Source organism: Erinaceus europaeus, chromosome 20, assembly GCF_950295315.1.
Source record: "Erinaceus europaeus chromosome 20, mEriEur2.1, whole genome shotgun sequence".
NCBI classification, from domain to species: Eukaryota; Metazoa; Chordata; class Mammalia; order Eulipotyphla; family Erinaceidae; genus Erinaceus; species Erinaceus europaeus.
The window spans coordinates 52,593,120-52,616,860 of record NC_080181.1 but is presented as its reverse complement, the minus strand read 5'-3'; the positions used below and the strand labels follow the sequence as shown (position 1 = coordinate 52,616,860).

The window sequence follows — 23,741 nt, the reverse complement described above, 5'->3', positions numbered from 1 at the left end:
GCCAGGAAACCAAAATGGAGCACCTGCAACACCTGGGCAGCAGTGAGATTCCCAGTGAGGTGTCCCCAGCCCCCTCTATCTTCCCCTTGACACACCTCCAATTTATAGGCCTAAACACATGCATGCAAACACCCACACACGCTTAGCATGTACAGTCATATGTGCATATGCTTGCTTTCTCTCTCACACACACACTGTCAAAGATTATGAACTGTTTATGATCTGATCTTCTCCCATTCCTCCAGCCCCTCCAGGCCCTCACCAAATTCCCCCATATACATAAACCCTCTACTTGCATAGGCCATTTCCTTCCATTTGAGATGTCCCTCTGTCCAGCTCCCCCCACCCCAAACTCCCCAAACAGGATTAACTTGGGATAAAATTTCCTTCTCTGCTCTATCTAGTCTAAGTTTCAAGCATGAGGAATTGTGTAAAATTCCAGTATGGGGGGGGGTTGGTGTTGATGTCCCAGGGATCTGCCTGAAAGAGGAGAGGACAACAACTCACAAGAGCGTTATAGATCATAGTACTGGTGTCAGGAGACTTATCTCGGTATTGTCAATGGACCTTGGAAGACTTCTGTTCCAAATTGAAAGCCCAGAACTAAACCCCACGCCTATAGACATCTAATTTTTAAAAAAGTGGCCAAAATTATTAAATGGAGAAAGGAGGCTCTCTTTAATCAATGGTGCTGGGAAAATTGGGTTGAAATATGCAGATGAAACTGAACCACCTTATCTCACCAGAAACAAAAGTCAACTCCAGATGGATCAAGGACATGGATGTTAGACCAGAAACTATCAAATACTTAGAGGAAAACATTGGTGGAACACTTTCCCACCTAAACTTCAAGGACATCTTTGATGAAACAAACCCAATTGCAAGGAAGACTAAAGCAGAAACAAACCAATGGGACTACATCAAATAGAACTTTTATTTATTTTTTTATTGATGTCATCATTGTTGGATAGGACAGAGAGAAATGGAGAGAGATAAAGACAGACACCTGCAGACCTGCTTCACCACCTGTGAAGAGACTCCCCTGCAGATGGGGAGCCGGGGGCTTGAACCAGAATCCTTATGCCAGTCCTTGCGTTTTGCGCCACCTGCACTTAACCCGCTGCGCTACCGCAGAACTTTTATTTTTAATCAGTGTGAGCATCTGATGCTGTGGGGCCCAGGATGTCAGGATCAGGCACCAAACCAGTCAGGCAGACTATACTACCAGGAGAGAGTGATGAGCCTCAGGGTAGTCTCAGGCTCATCCAGGCAGCTGACCAACCTCATTCTTGGTGACATTAGTCATAGCAGCAGAAGATGGTTTTAAGATGTCTTCATCCGTGAAACAAGCAGTCCTACTAGGCACAGCATGGGTGGCTCACAACTGGACAACATGAACTCAAGGTGGGGGGCCTGTCTGGTCAGGGTTGGGCTACAGGGATGAGCTCATAATTGAGCAGGAAACACTGGTGTACACACGTCTACAGTGAGTATATCACAACACATGCATGAGTTAGTTGGATCTGCAGATCTTGACTCATTTTCTCAAATACAAGCACAAGGCCCTAGTAGAGTGGGTCATTATTGACTGTGTTTTCTGAGTCCTTGGCTGGAAAATGAGTGAAACAGAGAAAGGGAAATCCTTGCTCCATCATTTTTTCTGTGCATCTTCTAATAATGCAGAGAAGTCTCTGGATCAGGATGAGAGATTTGACACCTCCACACTGACTCTCCTTTACTCTGACTCGAACACCCTATTTTATGGAGGACTTCCTGAACTATCTTATTTATTATTTTAATTGTTTAATTTTGTGAATGAGAGAGGGGAGAGTAGATCATACGCACTGCCAGGAATTGAACGCAGGACCCCATGCATGCAAGTTCACCTTTCTGGCCTCTGAACAAGCTTATTTAGAACAGCTGCCTCGCACACTGGCTATTTCTGTTCCTCTCGCTTGCATTATTTTTCTATAGAAACCTATTGTTACCAGAGAGTCCAATTTAGGGTCATGCACCCAGCTGTGCTGTTGAAGTCAAACACAGTAACGACGGGAGGAGGAGAGTCAGGATTGATTTAGAATTGCCCAAAGTGAGACTGGGAGAGCAAAGTCAGTTCTGTTGGGGAGAACATAGACAAGCTGTTTCATAGGTCAGAAAATGAAGAGGGGACCTTCAGAGTGGGAGCTCCTTGCTACTCCCACCTGATGACATCCTCTTGTTTCCTCATATTTCTTGAATTCAGGACAACAGAGAGTGGGTTGTAAGCCATTAGTGTGACTAGGCTAACTAGTAAAGTCTAATGCTTTTAGTGATGTTCAGCTTTATAAAGGTAGGATATTAAAATCACAGGCAAGGACTCAGCTTCACTATCAGCACCCTACTTACTACTTCCCTACTTACTCTGTATTTTACTCAGCTATTTATTACCTCTTCCCCAGCTAGAATAAAGGTTGGGGCTTTCATGTGTTTGTACTCTGCTGTATCCCCAGCGCTTGCTTGGTAATAGGTATTGGATAAATACTGGGAGAGTCAGGTATATTGCATAAGTTGACATCATATACTGAAAAGAAAAGGGATGATCACGGTACAAGCCTTTGAATATCGTAGTTTGAAGTAACAATGCAGCTGAGGGAAGAAATTCTCATTAGTGAAGACCAGTGATGGCATTTAAGCTACCATTTCTTTCCATCTCAAAGAATAAGAAAATAAAAAGAAGGCAATCTGCTACAGGGAATGTAAAGCAGAGTACAGTTAAAAACATCTCCTTCAAGGGACCTACCTTCAACTGGATCACACAGCTAATTGAAGGTCTTTGTGTTGGCTCTATCTGGCACTTAATCCGTATAAACAAAACATTGAGGCCAAAAAATCTTCCTGTTCACGATAGACACTATGTTCATGTAGACACTATGTTCATGTGGTTTACAGTCCCTGCTGGGTGAAAGGGTACTTACATACTTTGTGTCAACTTATTTTCTCTGCATGAAAGTTGTTCTGCAGTTTCCTTCCTGGGTTTAGCAAGTCACATATATAATTAACACGGTCATTGATAATTAGTAAGCACTTGATAGTTAATAAGAAAGAATTGTCTGTGCACTTCTGGAGATTTTCCTCCACACGAGGAGGAGGCTGACTTCCAGTGGAGAACCATAAATGTGTTCACCACAATGCACTTAAATGTGAAGTCTTACATTAACGAATTTTCTTGTAAGGCAAGTAGTACCTTCATGTGTTTTAGAAATACTCATTGCTACTTTCTTTCACATTACTCTTAAGAATCCTAGACATTGGATATAGCCTAGGAGACGTCCTTCTTGGGTGTTTACTAAAATACTGGTCATAATGGCAATTGTTACTTTTCTTGCTCTATTTCCTTCCTTCCCAATGTCACTAATACTTATTTGTCCATGGTGAGAATATATTTTTTTTACCAAAACAAATAATAAAATGTCATGTTCATATAGTATATAACATAATAAATAGTATAATATATAGTAACCATGGCTCAAACAAGTCTTCAAGAAATAGACCCCATTCATGGTTAACCAACCAATTTTAGACTGTGTGAAGCTATAAGGTGATTTGGCGGAGTAGCATTCTAAGAAATCTAATTGGTACAGCACTTAGAACTTGAACTGTTCTGTTACCTTGCATCCTTTATGTCTGTGACAGGGAATTTCTAGGATGCATAAAAATGGGTGACGGATTTTCTAAAACATCACCTGGTGTCTAATGCTGTCTTTCTCCCCTTCTGCTGTCTCTTTCTCTTTCTCCCAGGGCTGATAGTCTACCTGGGGATGATGGCAGGGGCCTTTATCCTAGGGGGCCTGGCTGATAAGCTGGGGAGGAAGAGAGTCCTCAGTATGTCTCTGGCCATCAACGCCTCCTTCGCCTCTCTGTCCTCCTTCGTGCAGGGGTACGGAGCCTTCCTCTTCTGCCGACTCATCTCAGGCATAGGGTATGTATGCCAGCTTCAACTGAACCCTCACCCAGTGGTCCATTCATCCTGGGACTCCGAGTGATGGTCTCTCCAGGAAACCCCCGACAGAGTTTTGTGCTTGACATCCAAATTGTAAAGTCAGGAGTCTGAGGTCAAGATAATGGGATACACCAGTCTTTCAATAGCACAGTGTGTATTTTCATGACAGAATCTGAGTCGGGGTGGGGGAGGGGGGCTCTTAGGAAGTTTTGGTTTCTGCTATGACCATTTTTAGAGTCTGACTTGATTCATTCTCTCTGGTATTTTCTGTCTGCAGTATTGGGGGTTCTCTGCCCATTGTCTTTGCCTATTTTTCTGAATTTCTGTCTCGGGAAAAGCGAGGAGAGCACCTCAGCTGGTTGGGCATCTTCTGGATGACTGGGGGCCTCTATGCATCTGCCATGGCCTGGAGCATTATTCCACACTATGGTGAGTAATGGGCACAAAGTAGCCTGGGAACTCCTGTTTCTACAGTACCTACACCCAGACAGTATCTCTTGTCCCCAACACATAACATCATTTGTCTCTCCCCATATACACATGTCATTTCTGCTGACAACATTGGCCTTTCCATTACTGGAAACAAACACTAATTTCAACACACATATTTCTTTCTGGAAATAATCTGCCTGCTCTCCCTTATCCCCCCTTCTCCTTCCCTCCCTCATTTTTGTCTTTGTTTTTTCTGTCTTCTATTTGAAAGATTTCAGATTTCATCTCCTCCAGTCCTCCTACCCCCTACTGAATCAGACTTTGTAGCCCCATTTTAGATGATGTAGAAGCTGCCAAGAAAAGTTGGTGGGGAAAAATAAAAGACTCTGGAGGGGGTGGGGGGGAGAGTACAGGTCCAAAAAGGATGACAGAGGACCTAGTGGGGATTGTATTGCTATATGGAAAACTGGGAAGTGTCATGCAAACTATTGTATTTACTGTTGAATGTAAAACATTAATTCCCCAATACAGAAATAAAAAAAAAAAAAAAAAAGTTGGTGGGGGAAGAAACGCTCATGCCATAGACTCCAAAGTTCCAGATTCAATCCCCTGCACATCACCATAAACCAGAGCTGAGCAGTGCTCTGGTTGAAGAAAAAAAAAAAAGGAAAGAAAGAAAAAAGATAAAAGCAAGTTGGTGGGGGAATCTTGAAAGGGAGAAGAGCACTATGCAGTGCTTTTGTACATGCTCCCCTTTAGGGCCTGGTGTCACTCTTGTTCAGAAGCAGAAATAGTGCAGTCCTTACAGAGAAGACCTTGGTTTTGGCTCAGACAATTTTATTATCTTAGATAATAACACATCAGAGTTTTCTGTGCCAAGACCTGACAGCATTAGCTTTCACTGATAGTTTCGCCAAGAGTAAAGTAGGAGGGGCCGGGTGGTGCCGTACCTGGTTGAGCACTTGTGTTGCAATGTGCAAGGACTCAGGTTCAAGCCCCCAGTCCCCACCTACAGGGGGAAAGCTTTGCGAGTGGTAAAGGAGAATTGCAGGTGTCTTTCTGTCTCTTTCTGTCTCTGTCTCTCCCTTCTGCTCGATTTCTGACTTTCACTATCCAATACATAAGTAAAGATAATAGTAATAATAATAATAATAATAATAATAAAGAGTAAAGTAGGGAGAAGGCAATGGATTTGAATTTGACTGTGCCTTTACGGTGTCCATCTGGACCTTTCACAACCATTCCTGTAGGCTACAGACGCCAGGTGTAGTTTTTCCACCACTCAAAAGCCTGCAGAGAGCTAAGGGCTGGCACATAACTGCACCCAAGGTGCCTGACACTTCTCACTCCACTCACCTCTTTGACGGCCTTATCTTAATTTGACCCCATCTGTTTGTTCTGCCTGACCAAGGCTCCATGTTTGTTTTTCTAAGAAGAAGCTTTGATGTAGGCAACACCCACAGTTTCAGTTACAGTCATGTGATTGCAATGCCTGATAACCTCTCAAACAATGAGCTCTCGGTGATTTAACACAATAAAAATTTTCCCTACATGTAAGACCTGAATAATGTTTCTGATGTGCAGGAAACTGTTAAGTATTTCCAGACTCAGCCACCTTCCAGGACATTATGCCAGTATCTTCAACATGTTGCTTCTGTCTTGGCTTGGGGCAAGAACATGCACAGCTGTATATGGGTGGCTGTGAGGGCAGGCTAGCAATTGTATTCTTCCTCTCTGTTCCTATCCCTGTGGCCCCAAATTTCACCACACTTTTTTTCCCTAAAGGACACTGGGAAATTTAATCCAGTTGTGTGACCAATAAGGGGAAATAGTATGGAACCCTCATACAGTCTTTGCCGTATCTAGTATCTGAGAATTAACTAGATCTCTTGTATCACAAGTAGAGAAAAAATAGAAATAGTTATAATGAATTAGGAGTTTCAGAGTCTTTCAAATAATTCTGTCATCATAGTCAGTTCTCCATAATTTTAAACACAAATTGTACTGTTCCTACTCCACCCTTCATCAATATGCACTGTTATCTGTGAACTGTTGATACTGGGCCCCCAAATTAAGCAGGTGCACCCAATGCACAGTTGAAGTTAAACCCAAGAAGGAGTGAAAGGGAAGTCACTTTGATGGGCCTTGCACAATTCGATTTCTTAGCATCAGCTGCAGACAGGACTGGGGTGTAAGCAGTTAGCAAATATTGACCATTGAAGGCCTAATGGCTCTAGCCACATTTGAGTTGCCAGGAGTGGTGGGTTTGTAGTGCTGACACTGAACCTCAGGAATAACCCCTGACTTCCCACCTTCTGCACCCCATGAAAATCTTTGGTCCATATTCCCAGAGGGACAAAGATTAGGGACCCTTCCAATAGAGGAGAAGGTATATGAAACTGTAGTGGTAGGACTTACACCCCTCTTATCCTTTGATCTTGTCGATCATTACTAAATCACTTCTTCTTCTAGCATTTGCCCTTCTTCCGTAGCCAGTCAACAGCGTCAGGTTGAGCCTGATGTAAAGTTTCGAGACCTCCTTTGAATCTGGAGAGGTGGCAGTCATTGAATAATAGGCTGTGGTATGACAGAATGACTACTTAGGGGCTGGGCGGTAGCGTAGCATGTTAAGTACACATAGCACGAAGTGCAAGGACCGACACAAGGATCACGGTTCAAGCCCCCGGCCTCCCCACCTGCAGCGGGTGGCTTCACAAGCGGTGAAGCAGGTCTGCAGGTGTCTGTCTTTCTCTCCCCCTCTCTGTCTTACCCTCCTTTCTCGATTTCTCTCTGTCCTATCCAACAACGACAGCAATAACAACAATGATAAACAAGGGCAACAAAAGGAAAAAAAATATAGCCTCCGTGAGCAGTGGATTCGTAGCGCAGGCACCAAGCCCATCGATAAACCTGGAGGCAAAAAAAGAAAAAAGAAAAGAAAAGAAAAGAAAAGAATGACTACTTACTCTAAGGCTCACTGTACCAGTACTGGATGTTTTGTTCACAGTGAATCAGATCTTTGATGATATTTCTCAATATGCCTAGAACGTTAATCCCCTGGCACTTCCTCTGCTCACTCCGCAGGGACAAACGCAGGGGAAACTAACCCAGAGAGGACTGATGTTTATGCAACCCATTTAATTGATTTTGGAGGAATGAAGTGAAAACTTGGTACTAGGAATTTGGGTGACCAAATCGTTGAGAAAGAAGATAGCCAAGCTCAGAAAATTTCCTGGGAACCCCTGGATATATTATGGAAGATTAACTCCCATTGTTGTTAGCACCACCAGCTGCTTGTGAAATCCTGGCTGAGGAAAGTAGGGCAAGCTAAGAGATCCGTGAACAGAACAATTCCTGTCTCCAAATTAATAGTTGTTCCAGATATTTGGAAGCAGTTCACCATTTAATTTTATTTAATTTAAAGCCCCCAAGATGCACCTAATCAGTTCAATAAGTGCAGATTACTAAGATCACAAAGCCCATAGAGGCATGAAGAGAGAATGGGCTTGGCTAGTCAATACATATTCTCATAGAGAAAACACTCTCTCAGGCAGAATACTTTGTAAACATATTGTTTCTTCCCCCTTTCCCTTCCTGTCCACCCAACTTTTTTTTAATGTAGTTTTTATCATCCTTACTCCTAGTTGTGTAAGAATAATTTTGGACATGGGTGAGGAATGTGTAAGTATTACCATGTTTTTTTTTTTTTTAAATCTTCCTCTTTCTATTGCTACTCCCAGGAGAAAGTAAAGGCTCTTTAATTAAAATTAAAATGAGCAAGGGAGCCCCATGAGTGAGGTGAGGAGAGAAGCCTGAGCTGTGCCCAGATTTGATTCTGACCAAGAGAACCTGCTCTCCTGCTGTGGCCAAGTGTGTCTAAGTGGCCTTTGTCCCACATTTTCTCACCTGGAATTCCCTATGGTTAGTTCTTCAATTGTGCAAATAGAACAGGTACAATCTGCAGAAACAGCAGATATTGTTAGGAGTTCCACTGGAAGTAGAACAGTGCACAGTTGTTGGGCAGTGCACCAGTTCCCCCTGCTTAATCGCTGTGGTCTATTTACATAACCACTAGAACCACCCTGCCTGCAGGGTATTGGTTTAATCCCCGCTGGTTCATACTCTCTTTTGGCTCCGCCCCCTCTCCTTGTCACACCCTGATTTCCACCTATCATGCAGAGTCTGCATTCTGCTAGATGAGCCTCCTCCCTATGCAATATGATGTGTACAAACAAACAATAAAAACATCCCCAGAGACTTTGAACAGCATGAGTAAACCAGTCTCTATCTTATATCCTTGGCTGTTAAGAACAAATCATTATTTTGCTGGTATTCATAATTTGATCCAACATTTGGCAGTAAATGTTGAGACTCTGTGTATGTATCTGGGGTCTCCTCACACATGCACAATTCCACCTTTTCAAGGTAGCTTTCATATTCAGATAGATAGACAGACAGACAGACAGACAGACAAAACAGATAGGAATCACAAGACCCGTGCTTCCTCTGTTGTCATAGCACTACCCTTGTGGTGCTGGGTTTCAAACCTGGGCTGAGTGCTTGGCGAGACATGTACCCTACCCAGTGAGCTGTCTCTCCATCCCCTCAGGAAACTCTTTCTAAATAGATTTGGTTGCTCCCGACAGCAGGTGAATGTTTCTTGGCTGCTGGGAATACATAGCAAACCTGTGGAGGTATCGTTACCTGCACCCTGTCACCACAAGAGTCCACCCCCTTGGTAACGATGTGAGAAAGCACCACAGCACTGCTTCGTGGACGCAGAGGTCTGGGCTCTTCATTTTCATGCTGCCACCTCTCTTTGAAGGAGGGATGCTTTTCACCAAACAGAATTTTCAAAACAATGCTTTGTAGATCCTGAAGGCATAACCACTATGTTGAAATGGAAAGGTTACTAGCTCCTATCCAGCTACTGTCCATTTCAACAGTGGTAGAATTTGCTTGAATATAAAAGTTGAGTTTCATGCACACACACGATTATATTACACATGCACACAGTATAGTCCTGAACTCTGTGCTGTAGAGTCATGAGAGCTGTGGCCAGGGAGATAGCATAGTGGTTATGCAAAGTGCATTCATGCCTAAAGCTCTTAAGTCTCAGGTTTCAGTTCCCAGCACCACCAAAAGCCAGAGCTAAGCAGTGTTCTGGTTAAAAAATAGTAGTAATAAAATTTTAAAAAGAGTCGCTGGAGCTGGCATTGCCCTGGCCTGGGTAATTAGATCCCCAGTGGAAATCCTGAGTGACATAAGACCAGCTCTGCTTTCCTCAAGGGCCTCTGCGGTTGATTCCACACCCCACCCCCATCAGATCATGCTTTGGCGTCTCAGCACCCAGGGACTCCCACTAAACGCCAGGGGTCACAACAGAGATGCCCATCCTCTCCATGTTGATGGGCATGATATGTCTATGGTTGCTGACCTGAAACTCCTCATTCTATGGGAAGAATTGGGGCAGGTAAGGGAGAAGACCCCCAAAGGCTGTTATGTGCAGTTCTGGGCCTGGCCTTCCAGATTGTCAAGACAGAGAGATAAAACATCTTCCACTTAATAATTTGTTAACTTAAATTGTAAGATTAACATAAAAATATAGGACCCTGCCTCTAACATGAGGCCCCAGAAGTGTCAGGCTGGGCCTGCCTGGGGTTGCCATCACACATGTCAGTGCCCGTCCCAGATGCCAGGCTCCAGGTGGGCATCTGCACTTGATCCTGTTGTGTGGGTGATGCTCTAATGTCCTAGAGCCCAAGAGCTGGTGCTTTGCAGTCATTCTGCGCTCTGTGTCAGAACTCCTCTGGCTGCTTCCCACAGGCTGGGGCTTCAGCATGGGCACCAACTACCACTTCCACAGCTGGAGAGTGTTTGTCATCGTCTGTGCCCTGCCCTGTACCGTGTCCCTGGTGTCCCTGAAGTTCATGCCGGAGAGCCCAAGGTTCCTGCTGGAGGTGAGTGGGAGACTTTCAGCCCCATCATATCACACTCTCTGCTTGTACTTTGCAAAGCGCCCCTGCTGGCCAGCCTGGCCCATCATTAAATCTGACTCTGTGGCCATTTGTGAGGACTGCAGGTCTTGAATCTAGGGTCTGTCACTCTGTGAGTCCGAGTAGAGGGAGGTACTGGAAGCACACCTGAGCGGGGGGAGCATCTCCTGAAGCCCACTCTGTGGAAAGGATGAGATGGTTCTTAATTACAGATGCAGCAGTGAGACCTGTGCTGCTCCTCGCACCCCATCCCAGCCCCTCAGGACATTGAGCTCTGCAGGACACCTCTCCCCCTTCACTTGTTGAGTGCTGCTTCCTGTGTCTAGAGAGACGAGCCCCTGAAACCTTCCACCTGAGTACATTTGTGCTTGCAGTGCTCTGATAGGGCAGGGCTGGCCTCAATGAGTCCACCTGTGTTCCTCTTTGTAGATGCTTCTGCAGAGTGACCCTCCTTGTGGAATTTCCTCTTCCTTTCCATTAATCAGGGAGCAGGTGCAACAGGGAACTTGATTGGCTAGGAATATCTCAGCATGTAGTCTTTGCTGTGTATCATCAAGGGCTCAGCAGGGCTGTGCTCTTTCCAAAGCCAGTGGAGGGATCCTTTCTGGCCTCTTCTAGCTCTGGCCATACACTGACAGTTTTGGTGGCTCCTGACTTGCTGCCGCATGGCTCCAGTCCCTACCTACTACACAGAGGGCCTCTCTGTGGCTCTGAGTCTTCACATGACTATCTTTTTATCAGGACCCCAGCTGGGTTGGAGTATGGCCCACCTTACTAATCGCATCTGCATAAACCCTAGTTCCAAATAAAGGCACATTCAACATGGGAGGCTAGGGTCTATATATTTTGGGGGCACAATTTATTCTATGCCATGCTGCTCCTTTGCTTCATCTTGGCAATGAGGAGCATGGCTCCTACCCTGAGGTCCAGTCAGCCTAACAACTAGGAGCAGTTGCGATGTACAATAATAACACACAATGTAATGGTACCTGGCATTTCCCCCTCGAAGGCACAGTCTTATCATTCTCCCAAGATGAACAGGGGATGGAAACGTGCCCTAGATCTTTGTAAGCCCTGGATGAGTAATGAGTGCATGCCCTGTCTCCTTAGACTCAAGTGTCAGCCCCTGGGTTTGCAGGGCTTCTACCTCCATTCAAATGCACATCTTCCAAGTCTTTTTCTTGGTTTTACAGATGGGCAAACATGATGAAGCGTGGATGATTCTCAAACGAGTCCATGACACCAACATGAGAGCTAAGGGCACCCCAGAGAAGGTGTTCACGGTGAGCGTGTGGTTACACTGACCAGAAGGACCTCTCCTCTCTACCACCTTGCTTGCTAAAAATTGATTCTATTATATAAACACATTATAGAATATTTGACAAAAGGAGAATAAAACACCTGATATTTCTTCTCAGAACCACTAGTAGTTAAACAAAACATAATTAAAAGTGTGAGTAGGGGAGTCAGGCTAAGCACACGTGGCATGAAGCGCAAGGACCAGTGGAAGGATCCCAGTTGGAGCCCCCGGCTCCCCACCTGCAGGGGAGTCACTTCACAGGCGGTGAAGCAGGTCTGCAGGTGTCTGTCCTTTTCTCCTCCTCTCCATCTTCTCCTCCTCTCTCCATTTCTCTCTGTCCTATCTAAAAACAACATCAACAACAACAATGATAGTAAGTACAAGAACAAAAAACAACAAGAACAACGAAAGGGAAAATAAATAAATTAATTAATTAAAATGTCAGTATAAGCATGTGTTCATATGCAATCATCTGCATTTTTTTTTTTTCCACCAGGACTTTGCTGGGTCTTACGGCCTGTGCTAGTTCACCATTCCTGTCCTGGTGGATTTTGTTGTCCATTTTTCACCATTTAGATAATAAAAGATAGAGATAGAAGCAGAGAAAAAGGGAAATACCGTAGAATCTCTCCACCATTCATGAAGTTTCCCCTTTGCATGATGCTCCCATATAGTAGGTGGCCAAGGACTTGAACCTGGGCCCTTCCTCATGGTAAAGTGTGCCCTCTGCTGGATAAACTGTTGTCTGTCCCCATATTCTAGAGTAAACATTCTATTGTCACTTATCCTTTTAGTGGACATGAATGTTAGGGACTTTCCTACAGCTATCTCTAATGTTAGAAATGGATTTGACTTTTTATTTAAGTAATTTTTTCCTTTATTGGGGGATTAATTTTTTACAGTTGACAGTAAATACAATAATTTACACATGCAAAACATTTCTCAGTTTTCCACATAGCAATACTAGGTCCCCTGTCATCCTTTTCTAGGACCTGTATTCTCTTCCCCCACCCTGCCACCCCAGTCTTACTTTGGTGAAGTACACCAACTCCAGTCCAGGTGGATTTACTTGTCTTATAACCTTGTTCCTATAAATATAGCTGCATTGAATTTTTGCTCACATTTAGTTCCTCTCTTTTCATATTCTGGGTTTGTTTTCTGAGTCAAAAAGTCCAAATTTTAATTTATACAATTTATTTAGAGGGCCAGGAGGTGGTGCACCTTGTTAGGCACACATAGTATGAAGTGCAAGGACCCGTGCAAGGATCCCAGTTCGAGCCTCCAGATCCCCACCTGCAGGGGGTCACTTCACAAGCGGTGAAGCAGGTCTGCAGGTGTCTTTCTCCCTCCTCTCTCAATTTCTCTACTGTCCAACAATGACAGCAATAAACAACAACAATAATAGCAACTATAATAATAGACAACAAGCACAACAAAAGGGAAAAAATAGCCTCTAGGAGCAGTGGTTTCGTAGTGCAGGCACTGAGTCCCAGCAATAACCCTGAGGCAAAAAAGGGGGGGCTCAGGTGGTGTCTCATCTGGTTGATGCACATGTCACAATGTGCAAGGACCCAGGTTCAAGCCCCCACCCCCCACCTGCAGGGCGAAAGTTTTGTGAGTGGTGAAGTAGGGCTGCGGGTATCTCTCTCTCTCTCCCTCTCTTATCTCCTCCCCATTCTCTCAATTTATGGCTGTCTTTATACAATAAATAAAAATAATTTAAAAAATGGGGGGAGTCAGCACATGGTCATTTCCATGAAAATATCCTCCTAGTTACTATGATGCTGAGCTCTTCCTTGCCAAGGCATTGAGGAGGGTTGCTGTAGGCATCTCTGTGCACCTGTGCAATCTCTTTCACATCCCTTGGGAATGAGTGGAAAGTAAAGCGTTTTCCAGAGACCCTGTGCTCTGCAGGGCCAGGGTGAATAGGGCCATGCTAATTGGTATAGAATCAAGAGGGTGTCCCAGTTAATTATAAATTAGAGTAATTGTGCCTGCAGTTGTCAGCACACCCACTCCTGACTCTTTAGAGAACTGGGTGTTATTTCCCCCTAGGAACATAGAAAAGGAAAAAAAGTGTGTTTACATCAGTATCTTAATGATTTCCACTGTGATGTTTAAGGTGCTTTTGATTTGGTGCTAACCTTATCCCTACCTAGCCTCTTGTGGCTACAGCTGGAATTCATGGTTTCCCTGGCCACGTCTGCAAATAGGATGGCCACGCACAGCCAAGCATTCTCCTGCAAAAACTGCTGTGTTTGTTCTCCTGCGATCTTGTCTGAGTGTAGCCACAAGGGCTTTGGCAAAGGGCGTACCCCAAAGGATGGTAGCAAGCGTTCAGATCAGCAGGCTCATGCACCGTAATTTCCGGAAGACTGCCTGCCTGCACACTTAGAGATTCACAGAAAGGTGCCTTCCACCCCAGACCCCAGGAGCTTAAGAACTACCATGCTTACGAGTTCAGAAAAGCATCGTCTAGCCATTCTAGACTTATCGCTCAAGAGCGAGCACAGCAATTGGCTGTAATTCAGGGACTGAATTTTTCTTTGTGTCTAGTCCCAGCTCTATTTTTCTCGCCTTGTCTACTTGTGCCCTCAGTTCTCAGACTAAATAAAGAGATGACAGTCTTAGGATTAAACCTTATTGTAGACTTTTTTTTTAGTATATAATTTCATTTTCCTCTGAATAGAGCTACAAGCATGACCACTTGAATAAAGCAGTTTATATGATTGTATGGCCAGGAACCTACCTCAAATGACAGTTGGCTGTGTAGGAGTTCACTGGTTGTTTTCTTTTCTTTTTTTTAATCAGTGATTTAATATTGATTTACAAGACCATAATATAACAGGGGTATAATTCTTTTTTTAAATTTTTAAATATTTGTTTATTTTTCCCTTTTTGTTGCCCTTGTTTTTATTGTTTTTGTAAGGGGTATAATTCTGTAATGTTCCCACCACCAGAGTTCTGTGTCCCCATCCCCTTCAGTGAAAACTGCAGTAATTCTCCCAAGGTCGCAGATAAGGGTTGACTATTATTATTGTTGTTGTTGTTATTGTTACCCATTTTTGCTATAGCCCTACCTTCTCTTCCATTCTAAGTCACACCTACACTTATTAATACTTTCAAGTGTTCATTCTTTTCCCCTCTTATCTCTCAGTGTCCTGATGGAATTGGAGTTCATAGCCCTCTGGTCATCTTCCCCTAACATTTCTCTCCCTCTGGGAGTATAGGCCAAAATTCTTTTTGGGCTACATAAGATGGGAGTTCTGGTTTTTATAATTGCTGGTCCTGGGCTTTGGCAGGTGGATACAAACTTCCAGCCTATTTCTGTCTTTACCTGGAGGGTTAGGGCTCTGAAGAGGTGAGGTACCAGGACACACTGAAGAGGTCATCTGCCCAGGAAAGTCAGGATGGAATTACAGTAATAACTGCGACTTGGCTGAAAGGCAGTAAAATATAAAGCAGGACAAAATGTTTAGTGAATGGAAACCAAAAAGTAGGAATAGAACAGATGAGAATAGGGACTTTATGGTGGAAAGAAGCTAGGAAGTCTATTTTAGGTATGCTCCTAGAAGCCCATGACTTCAGTGATTTTTGCTTCAGCCTAATACCTAACAGTCAACTTGCAGATTCTGTTTTGGGAATCAGGATGACTCACTGGGACCACCTGCTATTCATAGCTATGTCATCCCTCTCCAAAGTCTTAGAGGAAAGCACTGAGATACTGACCACTTTTCCCTAGGAAAACCAGCAGTAGAAATAAGGACATCATTTCTCTTATTATGTTGTGTTTTTAAAGTATCTGTTGATGGAAACAATCACAACTCTGAAGAAAATTCACAGTTTACAATAGAGGTTTATGGGCTGACAAAATCACCTGGGTAACGTGATTGTTTTGCCATGAGCACAACCCAGTTTTGAGCCTGGTCCCCATTGCACTGGAGGAAGTTTTGTTGCTGTGCTGTCTTTCCTTCTGTCTCTCTTAGTCTTTTTATCTGAAGAAGTCATCCCAGAGCAGTGAAGCCCCAGTAACGAGAGAGGGAGAGAAAGAGAGAGAGAGAGAGAGAGAGAGAAGATAGAGGAGAGAGAGGAGAGAGAAGGGGAGAGAGAGAGATTGAGATTGTTACTGAGATATTATTCAGAGTCTAACTTAAACCCAGGCCTGGGGAACAGTCAGCAGATTTCTGAGGGGCTGACTCACTTACACAGGTGTGGTCTAGTTTAAACAGCTAGGTTCTATGCATGGGAAGAGTACATAACTGCTATTTAGCAAAACAACCATCTAGTAGAGGGCTGGGCAGTAGTGCAGTGGGTTAAGCACACATGGCGCAAAGCGAAAGGACTGACGTCAGGATCCCAGTTCGAGCTCCTGGCTCCCCACTTGCAGGGAGGTCACTTCATGGGCAGTGAAGCAGGTCTACAGATGTCTATTTTTCTCTCCCCCTCTCTGTCTTTCTCTCCTCTCTCAATTTCTCTCTATCCTATCCAACAATAACAACAGCAATAATAATAACAACGACAGTGATAAACAACAAAGGCAACAAAAGGGAAAAAATAGTCTTCAGGAGCAGTGGATTCATAGTGCAGGCACTGAGTCCCAGAAATAAGCCTGGAGGCAAGACGAAAAAAAAAAGAAGGAAAGAAAGACAGAAAGAAAGACAGAAAGAAGCCATCTAGTTGATTTCTAACATAGGTTGTTAACTATAAGAATTGGTTTCTCTAGATTCTCAACCATTCTTTGCTTTTTCAGGTTTCCAACATCAAAACTCCCAAACAAATGGATGAATTCATTGAGATTCAAAGTTCAACAGGAACTTGGTACCAGCGCTGGCTTGTCAGATTCAAGACCACCTTCAAGCAGGTATCGCAGACAGAAGGGAAGCTCTGGGGAGAACTGTGACTTCAGGCTTGAAGAACAGAGATTTGGGACATCCCTGTCCACTCAAGACAGTGTGACGGGAGGAAGCAGCCCTGGCCGAGGATGTCAGATCCTAGCCCATGCCTTCCTGCATGTGTTGTCTGCCCTTGAACCACACATTCTCTAGACTTGACTTCCTCTTCTTGCCTAAGGTAGAGAGTTCAAATGTAGGCCAAGTGTCAGTATCCTTCCCTCTAGCAACTTCTCTTTAGAGGATATTCTGGAAGAAAGGTGTAGGTAAAGAAATTGCCTCTTGTTGTGTTAGAGATTTCTGAGGGCCTTCATGAAGGGCAAAAGCTCTTGTCTGAGAAGTGGCACCTTCAGGCAGCTACCTGCTGAGCACTGAGGAGCTGACAACCCGGGTCTCCCCTGAGACTGGGTGGTGCTCGTGGTGAATGGTTGTTAAAGCCCTGAAAACTCACCCATCTGCACAAGCTGGAGCAGATTTATTCCTCAGAAGGATACTGCCTTGAAACCCCAGCTCAGGGTGCTTTTGCTCACCTGTTTGTGGTATGTCTGTGTTCTCAGGAGAGGATGCTGCAGAACTAGTTAAGAGATCGAGACCAGCCAGTAAGTGAAGAGAGGCTTCCCTTGTCATTTGAATAGACTTGCCACCTCTGGAAGACTATGGCTACGTGCTTTCTCTGTGGGGTTGTAGGTAATTTATTAGAAAATCTCAGACATTAGTTCTTCCAATTGCCCTTCTTTAACAAGCATCTCTGGTGTGGTTCCAGGTGTGGGATAATGCTCTGTACTGTGTGATGGGGCCCTTCAGGATGAACACACTGATTCTGGCCGTGGTCTGGTTCACCATGGCTCTGAGGTAAGACTGTCCTAACTGAGTGCACTCACTACCTGTGTCTCAGGCACCTCGTCCATAAACTGAGAATTGCAATTATTCTAATCCTTAGAGTCTGGATCCAGTTGGGTATTTTTGACTATGAGTTGCAGGCAACTTGCTCTATAGGGAGGCAAACTCCAGGCTTGTTCTCATGGTGACTGCAAGAAGCTTGCACTGATGTCAGCATCCTGCTGGTAAGAGAAAATGTCCCAAGGAAGATTCAGTTCACTGACAGTTTATTTACAAATATGTTTATTTAAATCTACTTGGTTGTAACTGGAAGCTAGTTCACCTGATGGGGCACATACTTTGCCTTCTGTGTGGCTCAGGCTTGAGCCCTGGCACCATTGGGAGTGCCAGAGTAACAAAGGAAGTTCTGGTGCTGTGATCTCTCTCTCGTACATTTATCCAAGTCTTTCTTTTTTCTTACAAAGAGAGTGGAGAAGTTGGTCTGGGCGCAATGAAATTGTGCATGCATGAGATCTTGGTACCACAATAAGTTTTTTTAAAAGATATTTATTTATATTATTTTTATTTGATAGGACAGAGAGAAATTAAGAGGGGGAGGGAAAATAAAAAGAGAGACACCTGTAGACCTGCTTCACCATTAGTGACACCTGCAGGTGAGGAACAGGGGCTTGAACTTGTGTCCTAGCTCATGGTAATATGTGCACTCAACCAGATGTTCCACCACCCAACCCCCAAAATGAATAAATATTCTCTGTCTTCTGCCTACCTAATTTCTTCGTTCTTATCCAAAGGAGCACATTGTTCTGCACCTGCTTTTTTCACTTAGCACTATATTCTGGAGTTCTCTCATTTCATTGAGTTACGAATTTCCTAGATCCTTTTTACTGTACCATACTACATATGACTAGCACTTTCATAGCACAGCATAAAGTAACTGTTTGCAGAATACTTTGTGCTTGGGAAACTTTATCAGTGAAATGAATGTCTAGAAATTCAGTTATGTAATCAAAGGGGATAGATCCATCTATAACTGTTTTAAACATTAACCGATTAGCCTGTGTATAATGCCATCATTATACACTCTTGCCCTCTCTCCAGTGAGATACTTATTTACTGTTTCACCATTGGATTGTTCTGGCAAATTTTAGGGTTGGTACTCCCTTGTCAGTTTTATTTGCATATGATTTGTAACAAATCTCTTTGATATCTAATGGACATTATTTTGAGTTTTCCTGGCACAAAATCAGATGACGTACATAAAGAGATAGTATTGAACAGAGTGCTGACCTGGTGTAGTGGCTCTGCACATGGACTTTGAGGCAGACGGAGCTTCAGGTTCAAACTCTGTTCTCACCAGAAGCCAGTGGTTCACCCCTCTAGGGGTGGAAAAAAAAGAAAGAGAAAGAGTATTATCTCTGTCATCTTAATATTCCTATCTCCTTTTCCATTCTGAGTTGGCTAATATCTACAGTATAGTGTCAAAATATAGAAGTGACAGTAATATTCTGGCCTTGTTCCTCATTTTAATGAGAATCTGCTTTTTTAACTGAGATATGTTCTCATTCAAGAGTTTGTCCATCAATTTCTACTCTATTTGTATTTTCACAAGCAATAAATGCTGTTTTTATTAAAGGCCTTTCTAGCGTTTATGCAGATGATAACAGTCTTTTTCTTAAGCGTACTAATGTGACAATTTATATGAACAGATGTTCTAAGAATGAGTCATTTCAATATATTTTAACTGAGCTTGATTTGTATCAAACCAGGAACGCAGACTCTGGTCGCAAAAGGATAAAACACATTGTCGTATCAATATTCTGTCTTTCCTACCACAGTTACTATGGACTGACAGTTTGGTTCCCTGATATGATCCGGTATTATCAAGATGAAGAATACAAGTCCAAAATGAAGGTGTTTTTCGGAGAGCACGTGTATGGTGCCACAATCAACTTTACAATGGAAAATCAGATTCACCAACATGGGAAACTTGTGAACGACAAGTAAGTGAAGCCCCTAGTCCTCACCTGCAGGGGGTTAAGTTTCATGAGTGATGAAGTAGAGCTTCAAGTGTCTCTCTGCCTCTCTCCCTCTCAATTTCTGGCTCTAGCCAATAAGTAAGTATATAAATAAATGTAAGTGAAAGTAAATAAATAAAAGGAAGCGAAAGACCATAGAGGCCGTTCCCAGGTCAGGTGACAGTCCAGGGGGTGAGTGGCTGTTCTTGGGAGAGAGCTATTGGAAAGGCCAGAATTAATGTAGCACAGGAATCAACTCCAGGGCAGTCACAGCTTCCAAAGCCCGATTATCCCCCTGGTGCAATGTCTGTTCTGTGCTGTCTCAGCCATGCCTAACTCCTGGTGATACCTGGTTCACCCAAGGATGGAGACACTGAGCAAGGAAGGTCAGTCAGACCATCTTTCCTGAGACTTGTACCTTTAATAGAGATGCAGAGCTCTGAAGTCCCTTACAGGTGCCTGTGTAGAGAGAAGACTCCTGCTGTGACTGTTGAAATCTCTGTGCCAATCTGCCACCAAACTGTTGAGCTCTTCTTTTGATTCTACAAGCCCCTCTATGCTGATGCTAACATGATACTATCTCACCTTTTCTTTCACATAACATTCCCCACATGGGTCAGCTAGCATGACCCATCATCCTCAAAAATGTCTTTGTCCTTGTAGTATCAGGAAGGCTTGTCTGCATGTTTGTGGAGACCTTTGTCAATCTCTTCAGCTCCTCTGTCTGTTTCTGGAACAAATGAGATGGACTGGTAGTCCCCTGGGCTTTAGGAATGCCTCTTTGAAGCTGCCCTCAGAAGCCCCCCAAATGAGTTAGGGCAAGACCATAACTAAGCTTAACCCAGACCAAGTGACTCACCAAGCAGAACATTTGCTCCTCTGCTGTTTTCATAGTGAATCCACTTAGCAAGTTCATCAGCAACCTGTATGGTAGCAATAGAAATACCATGACCTACATAGTTCTGGGTCAGTGACATAAGCCACCCCACTTTTATCTCCTTATTCCAAGAATTAATACCACAAATTCTCTTCTCCAACACACATTCTACATCTTCTGCCTGTGTCTTACCTATGCATTTGAGTGAAGTGGTTGCTGACTGCTTTTTTTTTTTTTTTTAAATTTATTTTATTTATTTATTCCCTTTGTTGTTTTAATTGTTGTAGTTATTATTGTTGTTGTCATTGTTGGATAGGACAGAGAGAAACGGAGAGAGGAGGGGAAGACAGAGAGGAGGAGAGAAAGATAGACACCTGCAGACCTGCTTCACCACCTGTGAAGCGACTCCCCTGCAGGTGGGGAGCCGGGGTTCGAACCGGGATCCTTATGCCGGTCCTTGTGCTTTGCGCCACCTGCGCTTAACCCGCTGTGCTACAGCCCGACTCCCTGCTGACTGCTTTTTAAAGAAGAACATGTCTGTGTGAATCCCAAGAAGAATACTATCTGTAGGTCTAAATCCTTTGCAATTAAAAGCCAGACCTGAGAATACCATCACTGTAAAAAGAAAGGAGAGCTCTTATTTCTACAACTATGAGACCTTTGGAGAGAAAGGTTTGGGCCAAGTGACATTGGACAGAGGACACATATTCTCAGAGGGATTTTTTTATATTTATTTTATTTATTTATTTTCCCTTTTTTGTTGCCCTTGTTTTATTGTTGTAGTTATTATTATTGTTGTTACTGGTGTTGTTGGATAGGACAGAGAGAAATGGAGAGAGGAGGAGAAGACAGAGAAGGGGAGATAAAGATAAACACCTGCAGACCTGCTTCACCTCTTGTGAAGTGACTCCCCTGCAGGTAGGGAGCCAGGGTCTCAAACCGGGATCCTTATGCTGGTCCTTGAGCTTTGCTCCACGTGTGCTTAGTCTGCTGCACTACCACCTGACCCCCAGGGATTTTTTTTTTTTATACTGATGCTCTGTCACAGACTTTTATGCCTTTGCTTGTCCTGTGCACACAATCTCTGAAGACAATCTTCAGAATCCATATAATTAGCTGACCACTCTGGAATCATCCCAGCCACTCCAAAGCTAGAGGTGGTGGACAGCAATTCCCCAACATTTCTCACACTCAAGGCTCTTCAGTGTAAGTCAAAAGGTCATGTGCTAGCATTTCCAAGCAAGAACTATTGCCCTGGTTTTATTAAAACACTCTGAAAATGTTGGAAACTGAAGAACATTATGAATGGCTAGATGTCACCTGTGATACAATAAATGGGACGAGATGTGTCATTTATGAAGTTCCCTATGTTCAGGGATATACTGCAGTAATACTAGCAGTCATGACTTGGTAGGAGTGGCATGGATAATTGATAACAGTCAATATGGTGCCAGCACTTCTGTGCACCAGATACTGTGTTCAATGTTTTATGCAGGATGCCTCATGTATTGATCACAAAAACTACAGGAGACAGGAAATAAACATTTTTACCTCACTTTCTGTCTCACAGGTAGAGAAAGAAAAGCTTAGAGAGGTTGATTAACTTCCCTGAACCCCACAGCTAACATAAATCAAAATGCCTGCCTTGTCCTCAGGCATTCAGACTCTAGATCCTGTGCCCTTGACAACTACAAATATTACCTCATTGGGAATCACAATGGCCAGAGGTTCTTTTGAAATGTTCTACACATTAAAATGTTAATTGCAGCACCAGTCTCCTTGTTATTTATAACAGGCCACTTTGAGAGTTCTGAGACTTAGCTGTGCAGATGGGGACTTGAGCCTACTTTGTCTTGCCCAGTCTGTAGCAAGCTGCTGGGTGAGAGTGAGGAGGAAGTCAGGGTCAGTGAAAGCGATGGACTTAAGACCCCAGGAAGCTAGAGCCTGGAAAAGTATAGAAATGCCAAGAATTGTCTAGGCATTAGGTCCGTCTCTGCACACACTGCTGTCCTAACCATGTTTCTGTGTTTCAAGTACACATGGATATTTTTCCTTCAGAAATCAGCAATCTGAAAATTACCTAAGGACTGTAATGAGGTACTGCTTTCTCTTCTTGAGTTATCCTGCCCTCTGCTGGTCCTAGCATAGAACACCCTATGTTAAAATCCAAGTTTTTGCTTGAGTGGGCCTTCCTCTCATAGATTGCAGTATTCTTCCCTTGACCTTTGACCTTATCCACATTTTTCTGATTTGAAATTCAGAAGAGAATTACTCACTCCACTGACTACTGAGCAAGGGGAAAAGAGTTTTTGTGTAAATAGGGCTTTAACATCACCTCAGGCTCTGTCAATTAAGGAGATTCAAGGAAACTTCATTTTGCTATAAAGGTAATTCCTCTGCCCCCAAAGAGAAATAAATTACACAGATGAGCTCTGTGCCCCAAGCACTATTCACAGCTTCCTGGTGCATTATATGGTATTGGGTGACTCTGAGTGGTTTTTTTTTTTTTTTTTTTGCCTCCAGGGTTATCTCTGGGGCTTCTGTTCCTGATGTCATTTTTCCCCCCATTTTGTTGCCCTTGTTGTTTTTGTTGTTAGATAGGACAGAGAGAAATCGAGAGGGGAGGGTAATACAGAGAGGGGGGAAGAAGATAGACATCTGCAGACCTGCTTCACCACTTGTGAAGCGATCTCCCTGCAGGGGGCGAGCCTGAGGCTCAAACCCAGATCTTTGCGAGGAATCCATCACACCACATGCACTTAACCCTCTGCACTTACTGCCTGGTCCCTGTGACTCAGTTCTCACGCTGCTTTTGCTTCAGAGTTCATAAGGTATTGGAAAAAGTAAGAAATGCAAAATAACTTTGTAGTTACTATTTTAAAACTTGAGCTAAAATATCAGGCTAACTTCTCTTACTGATCATTTAAAAAGTGTAATGTTTCGTTTCAAGGCCTGCATAAACTAACTCATCGTCTCCACTTGGGAAGCAGTGTCTACTGGTACACTCATTACTGCGGGGCTGGGATGAGAGAAGGGTTGTCTGGTTGAAACCTCTCTGGATTTAGGGGTTGTGTCTGATTCCTGTTTGTGATAAGTCAGGACCCAGGAAGTAATGTCATGTACCTGAGGTTTCTTCTCGGCTGAAAGAAAAGTAGACGCTCTGTCCTACTTAAAATTAGAACCTCAACTGTGAATGAGTAGCTCTCACACAAGGTGACCAGATAGTAAGAAGTAGGAGAAAAGCTCCCCTGAGTTCTCCTTGAAGGTCAGGGTCTTAATGGATCAGGATAAAATTGAGGTTTACAAGATTTAACTCTAAGACTAAGAACATACTGTCTCTTCTGCCTGGCTATGCTTTCTCCACATCTTTGCTTGGAGAACATTCACCTGTCCTTCAGGGTAAGTCTTCTCAT

At 43.6% G+C, this 23,741-nt stretch overlaps 1 protein-coding gene across 5 annotated transcripts in view; it reads left to right on the top strand.

Annotated features, from left to right (window-relative positions):
• The window catches only part of SV2B (synaptic vesicle glycoprotein 2B), a 141,048-nt gene that overhangs the window by 98,033 nt on the left and 19,274 nt on the right, over nt 1-23,741 (top strand). For 4 of the 5 annotated variants that reach the window (XM_016190347.2, XM_016190286.2, XM_007517475.3 and 1 more), the window contains exons 3-9: nt 3,778-3,958; nt 4,257-4,408; nt 10,238-10,371; nt 11,601-11,690; nt 16,458-16,568; nt 17,360-17,448; nt 19,272-19,436. In XM_016190347.2, the coding sequence (XP_016045833.1) occupies nt 3,778-3,958; nt 4,257-4,408; nt 10,238-10,371; nt 11,601-11,690; nt 16,458-16,568; nt 17,360-17,448; nt 19,272-19,436 (922 nt within the window). The remainder of the gene's footprint in view (nt 1-3,777; nt 3,959-4,256; nt 4,409-10,237; nt 10,372-11,600; nt 11,691-16,457; nt 16,569-17,359; nt 17,449-19,271; nt 19,437-23,741) is intronic. The other variant, XM_060179360.1, reaches the window with a different exon arrangement.